The sequence below is a fragment of the Triticum dicoccoides genome, chromosome 2B, assembly GCF_002162155.2.
Source record: "Triticum dicoccoides isolate Atlit2015 ecotype Zavitan chromosome 2B, WEW_v2.0, whole genome shotgun sequence".
In the NCBI taxonomy this organism is placed as follows: domain Eukaryota; kingdom Viridiplantae; phylum Streptophyta; class Magnoliopsida; order Poales; family Poaceae; genus Triticum; species Triticum dicoccoides.
In genome coordinates this window covers 800030277-800055545 of record NC_041383.1, presented here as the reverse complement: position 1 = coordinate 800055545, position 25269 = coordinate 800030277, and the positions used below count along the sequence as shown (strand labels likewise).

General features: G+C 40.0%; 4 protein-coding genes across 4 annotated transcripts; all 4 read left to right on the top strand.

The window, feature by feature from the left end:
- Nucleotides 1-461: 461 nt before the first annotated feature.
- On the top strand, nucleotides 462-2299 carry LOC119368876 (probable indole-3-pyruvate monooxygenase YUCCA10). Its single transcript, XM_037634007.1, has 4 exons — nucleotides 462-1160; nucleotides 1428-1661; nucleotides 1747-1869; nucleotides 1963-2299. The coding sequence occupies exons 1-4, from the start codon at nucleotides 462-464 to the stop codon at nucleotides 2140-2142; spliced, it is 1236 nt and encodes a 411-aa protein (XP_037489904.1). The 3' UTR covers nucleotides 2143-2299.
- Nucleotides 2300-6904: 4605 nt separating this feature from the next.
- Nucleotides 6905-8742, top strand: LOC119368875 (probable indole-3-pyruvate monooxygenase YUCCA10). Its single transcript, XM_037634006.1, has 4 exons — nucleotides 6905-7603; nucleotides 7871-8104; nucleotides 8190-8312; nucleotides 8406-8742. The coding sequence occupies exons 1-4, from the start codon at nucleotides 6905-6907 to the stop codon at nucleotides 8583-8585; spliced, it is 1236 nt and encodes a 411-aa protein (XP_037489903.1). The 3' UTR covers nucleotides 8586-8742.
- A 4617-nt stretch (nucleotides 8743-13359) lies between these two features.
- On the top strand, nucleotides 13360-15134 carry LOC119368874 (probable indole-3-pyruvate monooxygenase YUCCA10). The gene is made up of 4 exons (XM_037634004.1): nucleotides 13360-14058; nucleotides 14326-14559; nucleotides 14645-14767; nucleotides 14861-15134. Exons 1-4 carry the CDS (start codon nucleotides 13360-13362, stop codon nucleotides 15038-15040), a joined length of 1236 nt encoding a protein of 411 aa, XP_037489901.1. The 3' UTR covers nucleotides 15041-15134.
- A 4677-nt stretch (nucleotides 15135-19811) lies between these two features.
- On the top strand, nucleotides 19812-21492 carry LOC119368873 (probable indole-3-pyruvate monooxygenase YUCCA10). The gene is made up of 4 exons (XM_037634003.1): nucleotides 19812-20510; nucleotides 20778-21011; nucleotides 21097-21219; nucleotides 21313-21492. The coding sequence occupies exons 1-4, from the start codon at nucleotides 19812-19814 to the stop codon at nucleotides 21490-21492; spliced, it is 1236 nt and encodes a 411-aa protein (XP_037489900.1).
- The last annotated feature ends 3777 nt before the right edge of the window (nucleotides 21493-25269 follow it).

Genomic DNA, 25269 nt, shown 5'->3' with positions numbered 1-25269 from the left:
GTAACAAATCCTTCTGAGATGATTGTTTCCTTTTGTCATCCACATTATATTAACTAGAGAAAATGAAATAGGACTTTGCCTATAAATGTGTGTTTGGAAATCAGACTTATCCTTATCATATCCTATATCATATACAAAGAGGAAGAAAGACTTGAATATTATTAGAGTAGTAATTATCATTGGTGATGATGCGAAAGGAAACAAACATGAAAAATCTTTAATCTACACATAAAAAAGATGGTCGATAAGTTTCCAATACCAACAATCGATCAACGGTGTGTTTCCTACCTATTTTGTATCAGTACACGCTTTCACAACCAACAACGGCTCCATTTTTAGATGGAAATACTCCTACACACTAGGATTAGGCCTCAATAAATATTTACCTTTTTCATCCCTCAATCCATAAAACTGATTGGCCCATGAAGGATGCCAGTATATATATGCCCCCATACACGAGCATGTCCTCCGAAGTTCATCGAGCAAACACACAAACACTGGACTACCACCAAACTTATCCAACAACTTTGTCAAGTCTTCTCTTTGAAATGGAGGGTGTTACAGTGTTGATTGTTGGTGCTGGGCCAGCAGGCCTCGCAACGGCAGCATGCCTTAGCCAATTCTCAATTCCTTATGCCATCGTCGAGCGCGAGAGCTGTAGCGCGTCACTCTGGCGCAACCGCGCATATGATCGTCTAAAGCTGCATCTCGCAAAGGAGTTCTGTGAGTTGCCACACATGTCATACCCTGTAGATGCACCAACATACATACCAAAAACCTTGTTTGTGAAGTACTTGGATCACTATGTTGAGCGTTTCAACATTCAAGCAAAGTATCTCACCAGCGTGGAGTCATCCACATATGACAATGATGAAAAATGTTGGTCCATTGTGGCAAAGGACATGTCAAAGTGCACCACAGTCAAGTTCATGGCGAAGTTTCTTGTTGTGGCAAGTGGTGAGAATAGTGCAGAGAATATTCCAATGTTCCCTGGACTGGAAAACTCTCCAGGTGATGTTATCCACTCCTCAAGCTACAAGTCAGGCAAGAGCTACTCTGGCAAGAATGTATTGGTCATTGGATCTGGCAACTCCGGGATGGAAATTGCTTATGACCTTGCGACCCATGGTGCCAACACATCGATTGTTATACGAAGCCCGGTACGTACGTGCACTATATATTTTCACTGGGTGCATGAACGCAAATTCTTAGTATAGTTATTAATAGAAGAGATGCAATTTTCAGTGTTTTACTAATAGGAAGTATTTCACATAGAAAAAGATATGGACTATTTTATATCACACGCAAACAACTGAAAGACTAGAGGAACCACATGACAAAAATTTATTTCTTGAAAGATGAAATTCTATGAAAATTTATTTATCATGCATACTTCAAAAGAGGTGTGACGTGTTTTGTTGTTGCAGATTCATGTAATGACAAAGGAATTAATTCGTTTGGGGATGACACTTGCTCACCGTCTTCCATTGAATCTAGTGGATAAACTCCTTGTGATGGCAACGTATTTAATATTTGGAGACCTGTCACAGCATGGCATCACAAGGCCAAAAATGGGTCCAATGACCCTCAAATCAGAAACAGGCCGATCTGCAGTAATTGATGTTGGGACTGTTGGATTGATCAAAAAAGGCATCATCAAAGTAAGTATGTCATTGACATGACATAAATTTATAACATATGTTGATTTGATATGCCAAGTTATCAATGTATTTTTATCTCCTAAAGGTTCAAGGGAGCATTAGTAAGATCAAGGGCAACATAGTTAAATTTCAATGCAGTAAAAGAATGTCATTTGATGCAATTGTGTTTGCAACTGGATACAAAAGCACGGCAAATATGTGGCTCAAGGTAATATAGCTTGTGTTTGAACATGTCTGAGTTTGTTTTCTTGGTGTAACCATTATTAAATCTGCTAACAAGGTCTATGTGTTTTAAATCCAGGATGGTGAGAGCATGTTAAATGGCAACGGACTGCCCATCCAAAAATATCCGAATCATTGGAAAGGTGAAAATGGGCTCTACTGTGCTGGGTTGACGAGGAGAGGATTAGCTGGTATTGCAACAGATGCCAAGAATATCGCTAATGACATCAAATCTGTGATGGACTCTATGTCAAGTTAAATCATCTTTTACATGTAGTTTACCATGGCAAGCATGCTAGAAGGTTGATTCTTTGAGAAATATATCCATTGTGTCACCTTTCTATCTAGCTTTTAGACAAGTAAATTTATGTTTATTTTAAGATTCATATGTGCCCCGAAGAGAGATGTACTATTATACTATAATCAAGGGCTTTGTACTATTATTACGCGAAGAGATTTCTAATTTTGGTTGAACCTACAACTGTGTATTATATTTTATTTACTTGAAATTACATGTGTAAAAGGCATGCGCTCAATACTCTATTATCTATACCAAAATCTCTTGTGGCGTGTTTACCCCATCAACATACAACTGTAGGAGGTAGTAATCACATCAGCCTAAAATAAATGCATAGTTCACTACATCCATCCATGGCCGGTACTGTGGTGCTATTTAGTCTTAGTATGGCACTAGTTATCATCCCGTGCATCTGCATGGGGGTAGCTGACATACTATAAATCATTAAAAATATTTGTGAACATATTTTGAAACTTAAAACTAAAACTTAGAACACCATATGACGGAAAACTACTATTTAGAACGTGTATTTGTGGTTACGTGATACACGTATCCTTAACTGTTGTGGACACAGTTTTTTGTGCCCGAAGCGCAGAGTTTGCAGTATGCAGTAAGTTTTCCATCGGCTGAGATCCAAGGTATCCATCCGCATAGCCTTAGATATAAATTGCTTATTACCTCGCGACCATGGTGCCAATACTTCGATTGTTATACGAAGGCTCATATGTACTACTTGCACTAAATATTTTCACTGGGTACATGAACGCAATTTTTTAGTATAGTTACCACTGGAACAGATCCATTTTTTTAGTATTATTACTAATAGAAAGTTTTCACATATATAAGAGATGGACTGTTTGATATGACGCACAAACAAACAAACGACTAGAGGAACTACATGACAAACAGTTAACTTTTGAAAGAAGAAATTCTATGAAATTTTGTTTTATCATGCATGCTTCAGAAGAGGTGTGACATGTCTTTTGGTTGCAGATTCATGTAATGACTACAGAATTTATTCAGTTGGGATGACACTTGCTCACCATCTTTCACTAAATCTAGTGAATAACCTCTTTGTGACTGCAGCGAATTTCATATTTGGAGACCTATCGAGGCATGGCATCACAAGGACCAAAACCAAAAATGGATCACAATGACCCTCAAGTTAGAAACCTACCAATCCATAGTGATTGATGTTGGGACTGTTGGATTAATAAAAAAAATCATCAACAGAGTATTTGGAATATTTGAAGGAATCTGCCTTATTAGTCATATTTTTTATAGTTGAAACTAATAAGTAGACCTTTTCTCTCATAATGTCGGTTTGTTTTCTAGTTGGCACTTCTAGAGAGATCCTAGTCATCTACCTAGATAATATAGATCTGACTTAAATGCGCAATTATATATTTCAAAAATAAGGCACTTACATGACGAAGAAGGTGGCTACTTGCATATATACTGAATGTTCATTATATTTGAAGGCATAACAAGCAATCATTTGTTTTCTTTTTGGAGAAATACCGACATTGGATTTATAGAAGTCTCAATGGGATATATAGAACATCATTTGAATCAAGACAATAAGAAATCCTAAGTACCCTTTTTTACAATGTGAACTGACGGAATAAAGCATATATAGTGGATGAGCTTCTCCCAGTTTTGTCTATCACTTGTATCAACCGATGACTCATTGGAATTTACTGACTTCCAAGACAAAATATACTCGGATGGCAAAGATTGCTGATGCCAAACTTGAATTAGCTAAAAGCAACTATAACCAGTAACTGAAATATGATCTTAACACGCTCGTGGATTGGCGGAGTGTACCTCTGTATTCTGTTTTCCCTTTAAAAAAATAGCACATTTAACTGATGCATTGTTCGAGCAATCTTCAAATCATTCAAAAAAAAATCTGAGGCATTGTTCGGCCAGTCTCCTGAGTATGACATGATAGGCCGGCCCCTTAAGCGAGGAGAAGAAGCAAGCAGGCCCAGCAATGACGAGCGGGGCCTCCACAAGTCCACAGAAACAAAACCCGCCAATCCGCCATCCTCCTTCCTCCTCTAGGGTTTTACTACACAGTGCTGCCGTCTCCCTCCCCACCTCCGTCCCCCGCCGCCCCGCCTCCTACCCGGCAGAACACCACCGAGGCCCGAGCCAGCGGCCATGACCGGCAAGAAGCACAAGTCCTCCAAGAATCATCCCAAGGGCAGCCGCTCGGCACCGACGCCGACGCGGTGGCCGACACCGGGAAGCGTCGTCGCTCCGGCGCGGCCAAACGCCACCAGGCCGAGGAGGAGGAGTTCATGCCCTCCTCCATCAGCGCCAAGATCCTCCGCAAGGCCCTCAAGCAGCAGCAAGAGCAGCAGGAGGAGATCCTCCACGTACTATTCAGTCTTCGAATCAACCTGTGCTACTACATGGGCTAGCTGACGTACTAATAATTCATTAAAGTTATCTGTGAACTGATTTAGAAACTTAAAACTAAAAGTTAGAACACCATATGATGGAAAACTACTATTTAGAACGTGTATTTGTGGTTACATGATACTTGTATCCTTATATGTTGTGGACACAGTTTGTTGTGCCCGAGGCGCCTAGGGTTTGCAGTATGCAGTAAGTTTTCCATCGGCTGAGATCCAAGGTATCCATCCGTCTAGTCTTGGATATAAATTGCTTATGACCTTGCGACCATGGTGCCAATACTTCGATTATTATACGGAGCCTGATATGTACTACATGCACTATATATTTTCATTAGGTACATGAACACCATTTTTTTAGTATAGTCACCACTAGAATAGATGCATTTTTTCAGTATTATTACTAATAGAAAGTATTTCACATATACAAGAGATGGACTGTTTTATATCACGCACAAACAACAAAAAGGCTAGAGGAACTACATGACAAAAAAATAACAATTGAAAGAAGAAATTCTATGAAATTTTGTTCTATCAGGCATGCTTCAAAAGAGGCGTGACATGTCTTTTGGTTGCATATTCATGTGATGACAAGAGAATTAATTTAGTTGGGATGACACTTGCTCACTTTCTTTCACTAAATCTAGTGGGTGACCTCTTTGTGACGGCGGCGAATGTCATATTTGGAGATCGATCGGGGTATATGGCGTCACAAGGCCCAAAACCAAAAATGGTCGAATGACCCTCAAGTTAGAAACCAACCGACCCACAACCATTGAGTTGGGACTGTTGGATTAATAAACCCTTCACCCATCAAACCCTTCCAGCTCCTTGCGGATGGACGGTGCTTGGACACATTTGAAAACCTATACTCTAGTAGTCTGATTACCACTATACTTACATCTGGGTGCCGCTTATTTGCGTAGGACATGTTTGACCAATGTTGTGACCACGCAAGGGATAACTGGTTCTTGTTGTGGGAGAACGCGAAGAAGATGCGGTTGATAGTGAGTGGGGAGTTCCTCTGAGAAATGCGGGAGTTCCTCCGCAAGCAAAAATGATCCAAGGGAAGTGACCATCTGGAAAGAAGAGAAGGTGCTACTTGTCTGTACCACATGCTCTTTCATGTGAGGAAGGCCTGAATATACCTACCCAGCAGACAAGTCTTTAGAAGATCCAACTGCAGGAGGCAGAGTGGTAGTCTGGCAGATGTTGAAATCATTTGGACTCGACGGTTGTAAATCGAATGTAATCATATGTTTGATAGGTTCAGTCTGCGGTTTGCGCCATGCTAAATGTAAGCCACAGAAGGTAGTGGATTATTCTGTTAGGCAAATCAAAATCCGATGAACTGTACGTGATCCACTTCTCCAGTTCAGTTTGGCATGGAAGTTGCGTACAATTGTGATTAATCTGTGTCAGTCAGTTTGGAACCAGACATGTTTGCAAAACCGCATCCAGACAGGATTGACAATTTTGATTTTCAGAAATTTGTTTATTATCTTTTTAACAAAATATATCCACACTCTGGTGTGTAGAGTTAAAAATACAATGAGCGTTCAATTATGTTCAGGCATAGGACAATATGAATATACCAAAGTTGAAATATGGCCTCACATTAAACGAGTGTTCAGTATAGAAACAAATTTATATTTAAAAAACTGGTTTCAAATATTTGAACTAAAGTTCCACTTTTTTTTCACAACATCGAACGACTCGTTGTGTTGACACCAAAGGTATGGCAATGGTCGTCAACTCAACCGGAGGCAAAACCAAAACTGACTGTCTTACAACTGAACCGGAGGCAAAACTAGCCGACAAAACCGGTTAACATGGTTGGTAACAAATCCTTCTGAGATGATTGTTTCCTTTTGTCATCCACATTATATTAACTAGAGAAAATGAAATAGGACTTTGCCTATAAATGTGTGTTTGGAAATCAGACTTATCCTTATCATATCCTATATCATATACAAAGAGGAAGAAACACTTGAATATTATTAGAGTAGTAATTGTCATTGGTGATGATGTGAAAGGAAACAAACATGAAAAATCTTTAATCTACACATAAAAAAGATGGTCGATAAGTTTCCAATACCAACAATCGATCAACGGTGTGTTTCCTACCTATTTTGTATCAGTACACGCTTTCACAACCAACAACGGCTCCATTTTTAGATGGAAATACTCCTACACACTAGGATTAGGCCTCAATAAATATTTACCTTTTTCATCCCTCAATCCATAAAACAGATTGGCCCATGAAGGATGCCAGTATATATATGCCCCCATACTTGAGCATGTCCTCCAAAGTTCATCGAGCAAACACACAAACACTGGACTACCACCGAACTTATCCCACAACTTTGTCAAGTCTTCTCTTTGAAATGGAGGGTGTTACAGTGTTGATTGTTGGTGCTGGGCCAGCAGGCCTCGCAACGGCAGCATGCCTTAGCCAATTATCAATGCCTTATGCCATCGTCGAGCGCGAGAGTTGTAGCGCGTCACTCTGGCGCAACCGCGCGTATGATCGTCTAAAGCTGCATCTCGCAAAGGAGTTATGTGAGTTGCCACACATGTCATACCCTGTAGATGCACCAACATACATACCAAAAACCTTGTTTGTGAAGTACTTGGATGACTATGTTGAGCGTTTCAACATTCAACCAAAGTATCTCACCAGCGTGGAGTCATCCACATATGACAATGATGAAAAATGTTGGTCCATTGTGGCAAAGGACATGTCAAAGTGCACCACAGTCAAGTTCATGGCGAAGTTTCTTGTTGTGGTAAGTGGTGAGAATAGTGCGGAGAATATTCCAATGTTCCCTGGACTGGAAAACTTTCCAGGTGATGTTATCCACTCCTCAAGCTACAAGTCAGGCAAGAGCTACTCTGGCAAGAATGTATTGGTCATTGGATCTGGTAACTCCGGGATGGAAATTGCTTATGACCTTGCGATTCATGGTGCCAACACATCGATTGTTATACGAAGCCCGGTACGTATGTGCACTATATATTTTCACTGGGTGCATGAACGCAAATTCTTAGTATAGTTATTAATAGAAGAGATGCAATTTTCAGTGTTTTACTAACAGGAAGTATTTCACATAGAAAAAGAGATGGACCATTTTATATCACACACAAACAACTGAAAGACTAGAGGAACCACATGACAAAAATTCATTTCTTGAAAGAAGAAATTCTATGAAAATTTATTTATCATGTATACTTCAAAAGAGGTGTGACGTGTTTTGTTGTTGCAGATTCATGTAATGACAAAGGAATTAATTCGTTTGGGGATGACACTTGCTCACCGTCTTCCATTGAATCTAGTGGATAAACTCCTTGTGATGGCAGCGTATTTAATATTTGGAGACCTGTCACAGCATGGCATCACAAGGCCAAAAATGGGTCCAATGACCCTCAAATCAGAAACAGGCCGATCTGCAGTAATTGATGTTGGGACTGTTGGATTGATCAAAAAAGGCATCATCAAAGTAAGTATGTCATTGACATGACATAAATTTATAACATATGTTGATTTGATATGCCAAGTTATCAATGTATTTTTATCTCCTAAAGGTTCAAGGGAGCATTAGTAAGATCAAGGGCAACATAGTTAAATTTCAATGCAGTAAAAGAATGTCATTTGATGCAATTGTGTTTGCAACTGGATACAAAAGCACGGCAAATATGTGGCTCAAGGTAATATAGCTTGTGTTTGAACATGTCTGAGTTTATTTTCTTGGTGTAACCATTATTAAATCTGCTAACAAGGTCTATGTGTTTTTAATCCAGGATGGTGAGAGCATGTTAAATGGCAACGGACTGCCCATCCAAAAATATCCGAATCATTGGAAAGGTGAAAATGGGCTCTACTGTGCTGGGTTGGCGAGGAGAGGATTAGCTGGTATTGCAACAGATGCCAAGAATATCGCTAATGACATCAAATCTGTGATGGACTCTATGTCAAGTTAAATCATCTTTTACATGTAGTTTACCATGGCAAGCATGCTAGAAGGTTGATTCTTTGAGAAATATATCCATTGTGTCACCTTTCTATCTAGCTTTTAGACAAGTAAATTTATGTTTATTTTAAGATTCATATGTGCCCCGAAGAGAGATGTACTATTATACTATAATCAAGGGCTTTATACTATCATTACGCGGAGAGATTTCTAATTTTGGTTGAACCTACAACTGTGTATTATATTTTATTTACTTGAAATTACATGTGTAAAAGGCATGCGCTCAATACTCTATTATCTATACCAAAATCTCTTGTGGCGTGTTTACCCCATCAACATACAACTGTAGGAGGTAGTAATCACATCAGCCTAAAATAAATGCATAGTTCACTACATCCATCCATGGCCGGTACTGCGGTGCTATTTAGTCTTAGTATGGCACTAGTTATCATCCCGTGCATCTGCATGGGGGTAGCTGACATACTATAAATCATTAAAAATATTTGTGAACATATTTTGAAACTTAAAACTAAAACTTAGAACACCATATGACAGAAAACTACTATTTAGAACATGTATTTGTGGTTACGTGATACACGTATCCTTAACTGTTGTGGACACAGTTTTTTGTGCCCGAAGCGCAGAGTTTGCAGTATGCAGTAAGTTTTCCATCGGCTGAGATCCAAGGTATCCATCCGCATAGCCTTAGATATAAATTGCTTATTACCTTGCGACCATGGTGCCAATACTTCGATTGTTATACGAAGGCTGATATGTACTACTTGCACTAAATATTTTCACTGGGTACATGAACGCAATTTTTTAGTATAGTTACCACTGGAAGAGATCCATTTTTTTAGTATTATTACTAATAGAAAGTTTTCACATATATAAGAGATGGACTATTTGATATGACGCACAAACAAACAAACGACTAGAGGAACTACATGACAAACAGTTAACTTTTGAAAGAAGAAATTCTATGAAATGTTGTTTTATCATGCATGCTTCAAAAGAGGTGTGACATGTCTTTTGGTTGCAGATTCATGTAATGGCTACAGAATTTATTCAGTTGGGATGACACTTGCTCACCATCTTTCACTAAATCTAGTGAATAACCTCTTTGTGACTGCAGCGAATTTCATATTTGGAGACCTATCGAGGCATGGCATCACAAGGACCAAAACCAAAAATGGATCACAATGACCCTCAAGTTAGAAACCTACCGATCCATAGTGATTGATGTTGGGACTGTTGGATTAATAAAAAAAATCATCAAGAGAGTATTTGGAATATTTGAAGGAATCTGCCTTATTAGTCATATTTTTATAGTTGAAACTAATAAGTAGACCTTTTCTCTCATAATGTCGGTTTGTTTTCTAGTTGGCACTTCTAGAGAGATCCTAGTCATCTACCTAGATAATATAGATCTGACTTAAATGCGCAATTATATATTTCAAAAATAAGGCACTTACATGACGAAGAAGGTGGCTACTTGCATATATACTGAATGTTCATTATATTTGAAGGCATAACAAGCAATCATTTGTTTTCTTTTTGGAGAAACACCGACATTGGATTTATAGAAGTCTCAATGGGATATATAGAACATCATTTGAATCAAGACAATAAGAAATCCTAAGTACCCTTTTTTACAATGCGAACTGACGGAATAAAGCATATATAGTGGATGAGCTTCTCCCAGTTTTGTCTATCACTTGTATCAACCGATGACTCATTGGAATTTACTGACTTCCAAGACAAAATATACTCGGATGGCAAAGATTGATGATGCCAAACTTGAATTAGCTAAAAGCAACTATAACCAGTAACTGAAATATGATCTTAACACGCTCGTGGATTGGCGGAGTGTACCTCTGTATTCTGTTTTCCCTTTTAAGAAATAGCACATTTAGCTGATGCATTGTTCGAGCAATCTTCAAATCATTCAAAAATATCTGAGGCATTGTTCGGCCAGTCTCCTGAGTATGACATGATAGGCCGGCCCCTTAAGCAAGGAGAAGAAGCAAGCAGGCCCAGCAATGACGAGCGAGGCCTCCACAAGTCCACAGAAACAAAACCCGCCAATCCACCATCCTCCTTCCTCCTCTAGGGTTTTACTACACAGTGCTGCCATCTCCCTCCCCACCTCCGTCCCCCGCCGCCCCGCCTCCTACCCGGCAGACCACCACCGAGGCCCGAGCCAGCGGCCATGACCGGCAAGAAGCACAAGTCCTCCAAGAAGCAGCCCAAGGGCAGCCGCTCGGCGCCAATGCCGACGCGGTGGTCGACACCGGGAAGCGCCGTCGCTCCGGCGCAGCCAAACGCCACCAGGCCGAGGAGGAGGAGTTCATGCCCTCCTCCATCAGCGCCAAGATCCTCCACAAGGCCCTCAAGCAGCAGCAGGAGCAGCAGGAGGAGATCCTCCACGTACTATTCAGTCTTCGAATGGCACAAATTATCAACCTGTGCTACTACATGGGCTAGCTGACGTACTAATAAATCATTAAAAATATCTGTGAACTGATTTAGAAACTTAAAACTAAAAGTTAGAACACCATATGACGGAAAACTACTATTTAGAACGTGTATTTGTTGTTACATGATACTTGTATCCTTATATGTTGTGGACACAGTTTGTTGTGCCCGAGGCGCCCAGGGTTTGCAGTATGCAGTAAGTTTTCCATCGGCTGAGATCCAAGGTATCCATCCGTCTAGTCTTGGATATAAATTGCTTATGACCTTGCGGCCATGGTGCCAATACTTCGATTATTATACGGAGCCTGATATGTACTACATGCACTATATATTTTCATTAGGTACATGAACACCATTTTTTTAGTATAGTCACCACTAGAATAGATGCATTTTTTCAGTATTATTACTAATAGAAAGTATTTCACATATATAAGAGATGGGCTGTTTTATATCACGCACAAACAACAAAAAAGACTAGAGGAACTACATGACAAAAAAATAACAATTGAAAGAAGAAATTCTATGAAATTTTGTTCTATCAGGCATGCTTCAAAAGAGGCGTGACATGTCTTTTGGTTGCATATTCATGTGATGACAAGAGAATTAATTTAGTTGGGATGACACTTGCTCACTTTCTTTCACTAAATCTAGTGGGTGACCTCTTTGTGACGGCGGCGAATGTCATATTTTGAGATCGATCGAGGTATATGGCGTCACAAGGCCCAAAACCAAAAATGGTCGAATGACCCTCAAGTTAGAAACCAACCGACCCACAACCATTGAGTTGGGACTGTTGGATTAATAAACCCTTCACCCATCAAACCCTTCCAGCTCCTTGCGGATGGACGGTGCTTGGACACATTTGAAAACCTATACTCTATTAGTCTGATTACCACTATACTTACATCTGGGTGCCGCTTATTTGCGTAGGACATGTTTGACCAATGTTGTGACCACGCAAGGGATAACTGGTTCTTGTTGTGGGAGGACGCGAAGAAGATGCGGTTGATAGTGAGTGGGGAGTTCCACAGAGAAATGCGGGAGTTCCTCCGCAAGCAAAAATGATCCAAGGGAAGTGACCATCTGGAAAGAAGAGAAGGTGCTACTTGTCTGTACCACATGCTCCTTCATGTGAGGAAGGCCTGAATATACCTACCCAGCAGACAAGTCTTTAGAAGATCCAACTGCAGGAGGCAGAGTGGTAGTCTGGCAGATGTTGAAATCATTTGGACTCGACGGTTGTAAATCGAATGTAATCATATGTTTGATAGGTTCAGTCTGCGGTTTGCGCCATGCTAAATGTAAGCCACAGAAGGTAGTGGATTATTCTGTTAGGCAAATCAAAATCCGATGAACTGTACGTGATCCACTTCTCTAGTTTAGTTTTGCACGGAAGTTGCGTACAATTGTGATTAATCTGTGTCAGTCAGTTTGGAACCAGACATGTTTGCAAAACCGCATCCAGACAGGATTGACAATTTTGATTTTCAGTAAATTTGTTTATTATCTTTTTTAAAAAATATATCCACACTCTGGTGTGTAGAGTTAAAATACAATGAGCGTTCAATTATGTTCAGGCATAGGACAATATGAATATACCAAAGTTGAAATATGGCCTCACATTAAACGAGTGTTCAGTATAGAAACAAATTTATATTTAAAAAACTGGTTTCAAATATTTGAACTAAAGTTCCACTTTTTTTGTTCACAACATCGAACGGCTCGTTGTGTTGACACCAAAGGTATGGCAATGGTCGTCAACTCAACCGGAGGCAAAACCAAAACTGACTGTCTTACAACTGAACCGGAGGCAAAACTAGCCGACAAAACCGGTTAACATGGTTGGTAGCAAATCCTTCTGAGATGATTGTTTACTTTTGTCATCCACATTATATTAACTAGAGAAAATGACATAGGACTTTGCCTATAAATGTGTGTTTGGAAATCAGACTTATCCTTATCATATCCTATATCATATACAAAGAGGAAGAAACACTTGAATATTATTAGAGTAGTAATTGTCATTGGTGACGATGCGAAAGGAAACAAACATGAAAAATCTTTAATCTACACATAAAAAAGATGGTCGATAAGTTTCCAATACCAACAATCGATCAACGGTGTGTTTCCTACCTATTTTGTATCAGTACACGCTTTCACAACCAACAACGGCTCCATTTTTAGATGGAAATACTCCTACACACTAGGATTAGGCCTCAATAAATATTTACCTTTTTCATCCCTCAATCCATAAAACAGATTGGCCCATGAAGGATGCCAGTATATATATGCCCCCATACACGAGCATGTCCTCCAAAGTTCATCGAGCAAACACACAAACACTGGACTACCACCGAACTTATCCAACAACTTTGTCAAGTCTTCTCTTTGAAATGGAGGGTGTTACAGTGTTGATTGTTGGTGCTGGGCCAGCAGGCCTCGCAACGGCAGCATGCCTTAGCCAATTCTCAATTCCTTATGCCATCGTCGAGCGCGAGAGCTGTAGCGCGTCACTCTGGCGCAACCGCGCGTATGATCGTCTAAAGTTGCATCTCGCAAAGGAGTTCTGTGAGTTGCCACACATGTCATACCCTGTAGATGCACCAACATACATACCAAAAACCTTGTTCGTGAAGTACTTGGATCACTATGTTGAGCGTTTCAACATTCAACCAAAGTATTTCACCAGCGTGGAGTCATCCACATATGACAATGATGAAAAATGTTGGTCCATTGTGGCAAAGGACATGTCAAAGTGCACCACAGTCAAGTTCATGGCGAAGTTTCTTGTTGTGGCAAGTGGTGAGAATAGTGCAGAGAATATTCCAATGTTCCCTGGACTGGAAAACTTTCCAGGTGATGTTATCCACTCCTCAAGCTACAAGTCAGGCAAGAGCTACTCTGGCAAGAATGTATTGGTCACTGGATCTGGCAACTCCGGGATGGAAATTGCTTATGACCTTGCGACCCATGGTGCCAACACATCGATTGTTATACGAAGCCCGGTACGTACGTGCACTATATATTTTCACTGGGTGCATGAACGCAAATTCTTAGTATAGTTATTAATAGAAGAGATGCAATTTTCAGTGTTTTACTAATAGGAAGTATTTCACATAGAAAAAGAGATGGACTATTTTATATCACACACAAACAACTGAAAGACTAGAGGAACCACATGACAAAAATTTATTTCTTGAAAGATGAAATTCTATGAAAATTTATTTATCATGCATACTTCAAAAGAGGTGTGACGTGTTTTGTTGTTGTAGATTCATGTAATGACAAAGGAATTAATTCGTTTGGGGATGACACTTGCTCACCGTCTTCCATTGAATCTAGTGGATAAACTCCTTGTGATGGCAGCGTATTTAATATTTGGAGACCTGTCACAGCATGGCATCACAAGGCCAAAAATGGGTCCAATGACCCTCAAATCAGAAACAGGCCGATCTGCAGCTATTGATGTTGGGACTGTTGGATTGATCAAAAAAGGCATCATCAAAGTAAGTATGTCATTGACATGACATAAATTTATAACATATGTTGATTTGATATGCCAAGTTATCAATGTATTTTTATCTCCTAAAGGTTCAAGGGAGCATTAGTAAGATCAAGGGCAACATAGTTAAATTTCAATGCAGTAAAAGAATGTCATTTGATGCAATTGTGTTTGCAACTGGATACAAAAGCACGGCAAATATGTGGCTCAAGGTAATATAGCTTGTCTTTGAACATGTCTGAGTTTGTTTTCTTGGTGTAACCATTATTAAATCTGCTAACAAGGTCTATGTGTTTTTAATCCAGGATGGTGAGAGCATGTTAAATGGCAACGGACTGCCCATCCAAAAATATCCGAATCATTGGAAAGGTGAAAATGGGCTCTACTGTGCTGGGTTGGCGAGGAGAGGATTAGCTGGTATTGCAACAGATGCCAAGAATATCGCTAATGACATCAAATCTGTGATGGACTCTATGTCAAGTTAAATCATCTTTTACATGTAGTTTACCATGGCAAGCATGCTAGAAGGTTGATTCTTTGAGAAATATATCCATTGTGTCACCTTTCTATCTAGCTTTTAGACAAGTAAATTTATGTTTATTTTAACTTTCATATGTGCCCCGAAGAGAGATGGACTATTATACTATAATCAAGGGCTTTATACTATCATTACGTGGAGAGATTTCTAATTTTGGTTGAACCTACAACTGTGTATTATATTTTATTTACTTGAAATTACATGTGTAAAAGGCATGCGCTCAATACTCTATTATCTATACCAAAATCTCTTGTGGCGTGTTTACCCCATCAACATACAACTGTAGGAGGTAGTAATCACATCAGCCTAAAATAAATGCATAGTTCACTACATCCATCCATGGCCGGTACTGCGGTGCTATTTAGTCTTAGTATGGCACTAGTTATCATCCCGTGCATCTGCATGGGGGTAGCTGACATACTATAAATCATTAAAAATATTTGTGAACATATTTTGAAACTTAAAACTAAAACTTAGAACACAATATGACGGAAAACTACTATTTAGAACGTGTATTTGTGGTTACGTGATACACGTATCCTTAACTGTTGTGGACACAGTTTTTTGTGCCCGAAGCGCAGAGTTTGCAGTATGCAGTAAGTTTTCCATCGGCTGAGATCCAAGGTATCCATCCGCATAGCCTTAGATATAAATTGCTTATTACCTTGCGACCATGGTGCCAATACTTCGATTGTTATACGAAGGCTCATATGTACTACTTGCACTAAATATTTTCACTGGGTACATGAACGCAATTTTTTAGTATAGTTACCACTGGAAGAGATCCATTTTTTTAGTATTATTACTAATAGAAAGTTTTCACATATATAAGAGATGGACTGTTTGATATGACGCACAAACAAACAAACGACTAGAGGAACTACATGACAAACAGTTAACTTTTGAAAGAAGAAATTCTATGAAATTTTGTTTTATCATGCATGCTTCAGAAGAGGTGTGACATGTCTTTTGGTTGCAGATTCGTGTAATGACTACAGAATTTATTCAGTTGGGATGACACTTGCTCACCATCTTTCACTAAATCTAGTGAATAACCTCTTTGTGACTGCAGCGAATTTCATATTTGGAGACCTATCGAGGCATGGCATCACAAGGACCAAAACCAAAAATGGATCACAATGACCCTCAAGTTAGAAACCTACCGATCCATAGTGATTGATGTTGGGACTGTTGGATTAATAAAAAAATCATCAAGAGAGTATTTGGAATATTTGAAGGAATCTGCCTTATTAGTCATATTTTTTATAGTTGAAACTAATAAGTAGACCTTTTCTCTCATAATGTCGGTTTGTTTTCTAGTTGGCGCTTCTAGAGAGATCCTAGTCATCTACCTAGATAATATAGATCTGACTTAAATGCGCAATTATATATTTCAAAAATAAGGCACTTACATGACGAAGAAGGTGGCTACTTGCATATATACTGAATGTTCATTATATTTGAAGGCATAACAAGCAATCATTTGTTTTCTTTTTGGAGAAACACCGACATTGGATTTATAGAAGTCTCAATGGGATATATAGAACATCATTTGAATCAAGACAATAAGAAATCCTAAGTACCCTTTTTTACAATGTGAACTGACGGAATAAAGCATATATAGTGGATGAGCTTCTCCCAGTTTTGTCTATCACTTGTATCAACCGATGACTCATTGGAATTTACTGACTTCCAAGACAAAATATACTCGGATGGCAAAGATTGCTGATGCCAAACTTGAATTAGCTAAAAACAACTATAACCAGTAACTGAAATATGATCTTAACATGCTCGTGGATTGGCGGAGTGTACCTCTGTATTCTGTTTTCCCTTTTAAAAAATAGCACATTTAACTGATGCATTGTTCGCAATCTTCAAATCATTCAAAAAAAATCTGAGGCATTGTTCGGCCAGTCTCCTGAGTATGACATGATAGGCCGGCCCCTTAAGCGAGGAGAAGAAGCAAGCAGGCCCAGCAATGACGAGCGAGGCCTCCACAAGTCCACAGAAACAAAACCCGCCAATCCGCCATCCTCCTTCCTCCTCTAGGGTTTTACTACACAGTGCTGTCGTCTCCCTCCCCACCTTCGTCCCCCGCCGCCCCGCCTCCTACCCGGCAGACCACCACCGAGGCCCGAGCCAGCGACCATGACCGGCAAGAAGCACAAGTCCTCCAAGAAGCAGCCCAAGGGCAGCCGCTCGGCGCCAACGCCGACGCGGTGGTTGACACCGGGAAGCGCCGTCGCTCCGGCGCCGCCAAACGCCACCAGGCCGAGGAGGAGGAGTTCATGCCCTCCTCCATCAGCGCCAAGATCCTCCGCAAGGCCCTCAAGCAGCAGCAGGAGCAGCAGGAGGAGATCCTCCACGTACTATTCAGTCTTCTAATGGCACAAATTATCAACCTGTGCTACTACATGGGCTAGCTGACGTACTAATAAATCATTAAAAATATCTGTGAACTGATTTAGAAACTTAAAACTAAAAGTTAGAACACCATATGACGGAAAACTACTATTTAGAACGTGTATGTGTGGTTACATGATACTTGTATCCTTATATGTTGTGGACACAGTTTGTTGTGCCCGAGGCGCCCAGGGTTTGCAGTATGCAGTAAGTTTTCCATCGGCTGAGATCCAAGGTATCCATCCGTCTAGTCTTGGATATAAATTGCTTATGACCTTGCGACCATGGTGCCAATACTTCGATTATTATACGGAGCCTGATATGTACTACATGCACTATATATTTTCATTAGGTACATGAACACCATTTTTTTAGTATAGTCACCACTAGAATAGATGCATTTTTTCAGTATTGTTACTAATAGAAAGTATTTCACATATATAAGAGATGGACTGTTTTATATCACGCACAAACAACAAAAAGACTAGAGGAACTACATGGCAAAAAAATAACAATTGAAAGAAGAAATTCTATGAAATTTTGTTCTACCAGGAATGCTTCAAAAGAGGCATGACATGTCTTTTGGTTGCATATTCATGTGATGACAAGAGAATTAATTTAGTTGGGATGACACTTGCTCACTTTCTTTCACTAAATCTAGTGGGTGACCTCTTTGTGACGGCGGCGAATGTCATATTTGGAGATCGATCGAGGTATATGGCGTCACAAGGCCCAAAACCAAAAATGGTCGAATGACCCTCAAGTTAGAAACCAACCGACCCACAACCATTGAGTTGGGACTGTTGGATTAATAAACCCTTCACCCATCAAACCCTTCCAGCTCCTTGCGGATGGACGGTGCTTGGACACATTTGAAAACCTATACTCTAGTAGTCTGATTACCACTATACTTACATCTGGGTGCCGCTTATTTGCGTAGGACATGTTTGACCAATGTTGTGACCACGCAAGGGATAACTGGTTCTTGTTGTGGGAGGACGCGAAGAAGATGCGGTTGATAGTGAGTGGGGAGTTCCACAGAGAAATGCGGGAGTTCCTCCGCAAGCAAAAATGATCCAAGGGAAGTGACCATCTGGAAAGAAGAGAAGGTGCTACTTGTCTGTACCACATGCTCCTTCATGTGAGGAAGGCCTGAATATACCTACCCAGCAGACAAGTCTTTAGAAGATCCAACTGCAGGAGGCAGAGTGGTAGTCTGGCAGATGTTGAAATCATTTGGACTCGACGGTTGTAAATCGAATGTAATCATATGTTTGATAGGTTCAGTCTGCGGTTTGCGCCATGCTAAATGTAAGCCACATAAGGTAGTGGATTATTCTGTTAGGCAAATCAAAATCCGATGAACTGTACGTGATCCACTTCTCCAGTTCAGTTTTGCATGGAAGTTGCGTACAATTGTGATTAATCTGTGTCAGTCAGTTTGGAACCAGACATGTTTGCAAAACCGCATCCAGACAGGATTGACAATTTTGATTTTCAGTAAATTTGTTTATTATCTTTTTAACAAAATATATCCACACTCTGGTGTGTAGAGTTAAAAATACAATGAGCGTTCAATTATGTTCAGGCATAGGACAATATGAATATACCAAAGTCGAAATATGGCCTCACATTAAACGAGTGTTCAGTATAGAAACAAATTTATATTTAAAAAACTGGTTTCAAATATTTGAACTAAAGTTCCACTTTTTTTGTTCACAACATCGAACGGCTCGTTGTGTTGACACCAAAGGTATGGCAATGGTCGTCAACTCAACCGGAGGCAAAACCAAAACTGACTGTCTTACAACTGAACCGGAGGCAAAACTAGCCGACAAAACCGGTTAACATGGTTGGTAACAAATCCTTCTGAGATGATTGTTTCCTTTTGTCATCCACATTATTAACTAGAGAAAATGAAATAGGACTTTGCCTATAAATGTGTGTTTGGAAATCAGACTTATCCTTATCATATCCTATATCATATACAAAGAGGAAGAAACACTTGAATATTATTAGAGTAGTAATTGTCATTGGTGACGATGCGAAACGAAACAAACATGAAAAATCTTTAATCTACACATAAAAAAGATGGTCGATAAGTTTCCAATACTAACAATCGATCAACGGTGTGTTTCCTACCTATTTTGTATCAGTACACGCTTTCACAACCAACAACGGCTCCATTTTTAGATGGAAATACTCCTACACACTAGGATTAGGCCTCAATAAATATTTACCCTTTTCATCCCTCAATCCATGAAACTGATTGGCCCATGAAGGATGCCAGTATATATATGCCCCAATACACGAGCATGTCCTCCAAAGTTCATCGAGCAAACACACAAACACTGGACTACCACCGAACTTATCCAACAACTTTGTCAAGTCTTCTCTTTGAAATGGAGGGTGTTACAGTGTTGATTGTTGGTGCTGGGCCAGCAGGCCTCGCAACGGCAGCATGCCTTAGCCAATTCTCAATTCCTTATGCCATCGTCGAGCGCGAGAGCTGTAGCGCGTCACTCTGGCGCAACCGCGCGTATGATCGTGTAAAGCTGCATCTCGCAAAGGAGTTCTGTGAGTTGCCACACATGTCATACCCTGTAGATGCACCAACATACATACCAAAAACCTTGTTTGTGAAGTACTTGGATCACTATGTTGAGCGTTTCAACATTCAACCAAAGTATCTCACCAGCGTGGAGTCATCCACATATGACAATGATGAAAAATGTTGGTCCATTGTGGCAAAGGACATGTCAAAGTGCACCACAGTCAAGTTCATGGCGAAGTTTCTTGTTGTGGCAAGTGGTGAGAATAGTGCAGAGAATATTCCAATGTTCCCTGGATTGGAAAACTTTCCAGGTGATGTTATCCACTCCTCAAGCTACAAGTCACGCAAGAGCTACTCTGGCAAGAATGTATTGGTCATTGGATCTGGCAACTCCGGGATGGAAATTGCTTATGACCTTGCGACCCATGGTGCCAACACATCGATTGTTATACGAAGCCCGGTAAATACGTGCACTATATATTTTCACTGGGTGCATGAACGCAAATTCTTAGTATAGTTATTAATAGAAGAGATGCAATTTTCAGTGTTTTACTAATAGGAAGTATTTCACATAGAAAAAGAGATGGACTATTTTATATCACACACAAACAACTGAAAGACTAGAGGAACCACATGACAAAAATTTATTTCTTGAAAGATGAAATTCTATGAAAATTTATTTATCATGCATACTTCAAAAGAGGTGTGACGTGTTTTGTTGTTGCAGATTCATGTAATGACAAAGGAATTAATTCGGTTGGGGATGACACTTGCTCACCGTCTTCCATTGAATCTAGTGGATAAACTCCTTGTGATGGCAGCGTATTTAATATTTGGAGACCTGTCACAGCATGGCATCACAAGGCCAAAAATGGGTCCAATGACCCTCAAATCAGAAACAGGCCGATCTGCAGTAATTGATGTTGGGACTGTTGGATTGATCAAAAAAGGCATCATCAAAGTAAGTATGTCATTGACATGACATAAATTTATAACATATGTTGATTTGATATGCCAAGTTATCAATGTATTTTTATCTCCTAAAGGTTCAAGGGAGCATTAGTAAGATCAAGGGCAACATAGTAAAATTTCAATGCAGTAAAAGAATGTCATTTGATGCAATTGTGTTTGCAACTGGATACAAAAGCACGGCAAATATGTGGCTCAAGGTAATATAGCTTGTGTTTGAACATGTCTGAGTTTGTTTTCTTGGTGTAACCATTATTAAATCTGCTAACAAGGTCTATGTGTTTTTAATCCAGGATGGTGAGAGCATGTTAAATGGCAACGGACTGCCCATCCAAAAATATCCGAATCATTGGAAAGGTGAAAATGGGCTCTACTGTGCTGGGTTGGCGAGGAGAGGATTAGCTGGTATTGCAACAGACGCCAAGAATATCGCTAATGACATCAAATCTGTGATGGACTCTATGTCAAGTTAAATCATCTTTTACATGTAGTTTTCCATGGCAAGCATGCTAGAAGGTTGATTCTTTGAGAAATATATCCATTGTGTCACTTTTCTATCTAGCTTTTAGACAAGTAAATTTATGTTTATTTTAAGATTCATATGTGCCCCGAAGAGAGATGTACTATTATACTATAATCAAGGGCTTTGTACTATTATTACGCGAAGAGATTTCTAATTTTGGTTGAACCTACAACTGTGTATTATATTTTATTTACTTGAAATTACATGTGTAAAAGGCATGCGCTCAATACTCTATTATCTATACCAAAATCTCTTGTGGCGTGTTTACCCCATCAACATACAACTGTAGGAGGTAGTAATCACATCAGCCTAAAATAAATGCATAGTTCACTACATCCATCCATGGCCGGTACTGTGGTGCTATTTAGTCTTAGTATGGCACTAGTTATCATCCCGTGCATCTGCATGGGGGTAGCTGACATACTATAAATCATTAAAAAAATTTGTGAACATATTTTGAAACTTAAAACTAAAACTTAGAACACCATATGACGGAAAACTACTATTTAGAACGTGTATTTGTGGTTACGTGATACACGTATCCTTAACTGTTGTGGACACAGTTTTTTGTGCCCGAAGCGCAGAGTTTGCAGTATGCAGTAAGTTTTCCATCGGCTGAGATCCAAGGTATCCATCCGCATAGCCTTAGATATAAATTGCTTATTACCTTGCGACCATGGTGCCAATACTTCGATTGTTATACGAAGGCTCATATGTACTACTTGCACTAAATATTTTCACTGGGTACATGAACGCAATTTTTTAGTATAGTTACCACTGGAAGAGATCCATTTTTTTAGTATTATTACTAATAGAAAGTTTTCACATATATAAGAGATGGACTGTTTGATATGACGCACAAAGAAACAAACGACTAGAGGAACTACATGACAAAAAGTTAACTTTTGAAAGAAGAAATTCTATGAAATTTTGTTTTATCATGCATGCTTCAGAAGAGGTGTGACATGTCTTTTGGTTGCAGATTCATGTAATGACTAGAGAATTTATTCAGTTGGGATGACACTTGCTCACCATCTTTCACTAAATCTAGTGAATAACCTCTTTGTGACTGCAGCGAATTTCATATTTGGAGACCTATCGAGGCATGGCATCACAAGGACCAAAACCAAAAATGGATCACAATGACCCTCAAGTTAGAAACCTACCGATCCATAGTGATTGATGTTGGGACTGTTGGATTAATAAAAAAATCATCAAGAGAGTATTTGGAATATTTGAAGGAATCTGCCTTATTAGTCATATTTTTTATAGTTGAAACTAATAAGTAGACCTTTTCTCTCATAATGTCGGTTTGTTTTCTAGTTGGCGCTTCTAGAGAGATCCTAGTCATCTACCTAGATAATATAGATCTGACTTAAATGCGCAATTATATATTTCAAAAATAAGGCACTTACATGACGAAGAAGGTGGCTACTTGCATATATACTGAATGTTCATTATATTTGAAGGCATAACAAGCAATCATTTGTTTTCTTTTTGGAGAAACACCGACATTGGATTTATAGAAGTCTCAATGGGATATATGGAACATCATTTGAATCAAGACAATAAGAAATCCTAAGTACCCTTTTTTACAATGTGAACTGACGGAATAAAGCATATATAGTGGATGAGCTTCTCCCAGTTTTGTCTATCACTTGTATCAACCGATGACTCATTGGAATTTACTGACTTCCAAGACAAAATATACTCGGATGGCAAAGATTGCTGATGCCAAACTTGAATTAGCTAAAAACAACTATAACCAGTAACTGAAATATGATCTTAACACGCTCGTGGATTGGCGGAGTGTACCTCTGTATTCTGTTTTCCCTTTTAAAAAATAGCACATTTAACTGATGCATTGTTCGCAATCTTCAAATCATTCAAAAAAAATCTGAGGCATTGTTCGGCCAGTCTCCTGAGTATGACATGATAGGCCGGCCCCTTAAGCGAGGAGAAGAAGCAAGCAGGCCCAGCAATGACGAGCGAGGCCTCCACAAGTCCACAGAAACAAAACCCGCCAATCCGCCATCCTCCTTCCTCATCTAGGGTTTTACTACACAGTGCTGTCGTCTCCCTCCCCACCTTCGTCCCCCGCCGCCCCGCCTCCTACCCGGCAGACCACCACCGAGGCCCGAGCCAGCGGCCATGACCGGCAAGAAGCACAAGTCCTCCAAGAAGCAGCCCAAGGGCAACCGCTCGGCGCCAACGCCGACGCGGTGGTCGACACCGGGAAGCGCCGTCGCTCCGGCGCCGCCAAACGCCACCAGGCCGAGGAGGAGGAGTTCATGCCCTCCTCCATCAGCGCCAAGATCCTCCGCAAGGCCCTCAAGCAGCAGCAGGAGCAGCAGGAGGAGATCCTCCACGTACTATTCGGTCTTCTAATGGCACAAATTATCAACCTGTGCTACTACATGGGCTAGCTGACGTACTAATAAATCATTAAAAATATCTGTAAACTGATTTAGAAACTTAAAACTAAAAGTTAGAACACCATATGCCGGAAAACTACTATTTAGAACGTGTATGTGTGGTTACATGATACTTGTATCCTTATATGTTGTGGACACAGTTTGTTGTGCCCGAGGCGCCCAGGGTTTGCAGTATGCAGTAAGTTTTCCATCGGCTGAGATCCAAGGTATCCATCCGTCTAGTCTTGGATATAAATTGCTTATGACCTTGCGACCATGGTGCCAATACTTCGATTATTATACGGAGCCTGATATGTACTACATGCACTATATATTTTCATTAGGTACATGAACACCATTTTTTTAGTATAGTCACCACTAGAATAGATGCATTTTTTCAGTATTGTTACTAATAGAAAGTATTTCACATATATAAGAGATGGACTGTTTTATATCACGCACAAACAACAAAAAGACTAGAGGAACTACATGGCAAAAAAATAACAATTGAAAGAAGAAATTCTATGAAATTTTGTTCTATCAGGCATGCTTCAAAAGAGGCGTGACATGTCTTTTGGTTGCATATTCATGTGATGACAAGAGAATTAATTTAGTTGGGATGACACTTGCTCACTTTCTTTCACTAAATCTAGTGGGTGACCTCTTTGTGACGGCGGCGAATGCCATATTTGGAGATCGATCGAGGTATATGGCGTCACAAGGCCCAAAACCAAAAATGGTCGAATGACCCTCAACTTAGAAACCAACCGACCCACAACCATTGAGTTGGGACTGTTGGATTAATAAACCCTTCACCCATCAAACCCTTCCAGCTCCTTGCGGATGGACGGTGCTTGGACACATTTGAAAACCTATACTCTAGTAGTCTGATTACCACTATACTTACATCTGGGTGCCGCTTATTTGCGTAGGACATGTTTGACCAATGTTGTGACCACGCAAGGGATAACTGGTTCTTGTTGTGGGAGGACGCGACGAAGATGCGGTTGATAGTGAGTGGGGAGTTCCACAGAGAAATGCGGGAGTTCCTCCGCAAGCAAAAATGATCCAAGGGAAGTGACCATCTGGAAAGAAGAGAAGGTGCTACTTGTCTGTACCACATGCTCCTTCATGTGAGGAAGGCCTGAATATACCTACCCAGCAGACAAGTCTTTAGAAGATCCAACTGCAGGAGGCAGAGTGGTAGTCTGGCAGATGTTGAAATCATTTGGACTCGACGGTTGTAAATCGAATGTAATCATATGTTTGATAGGTTCAGTCTGCGGTTTGCGCCATGCTAAATGTAAGCCACA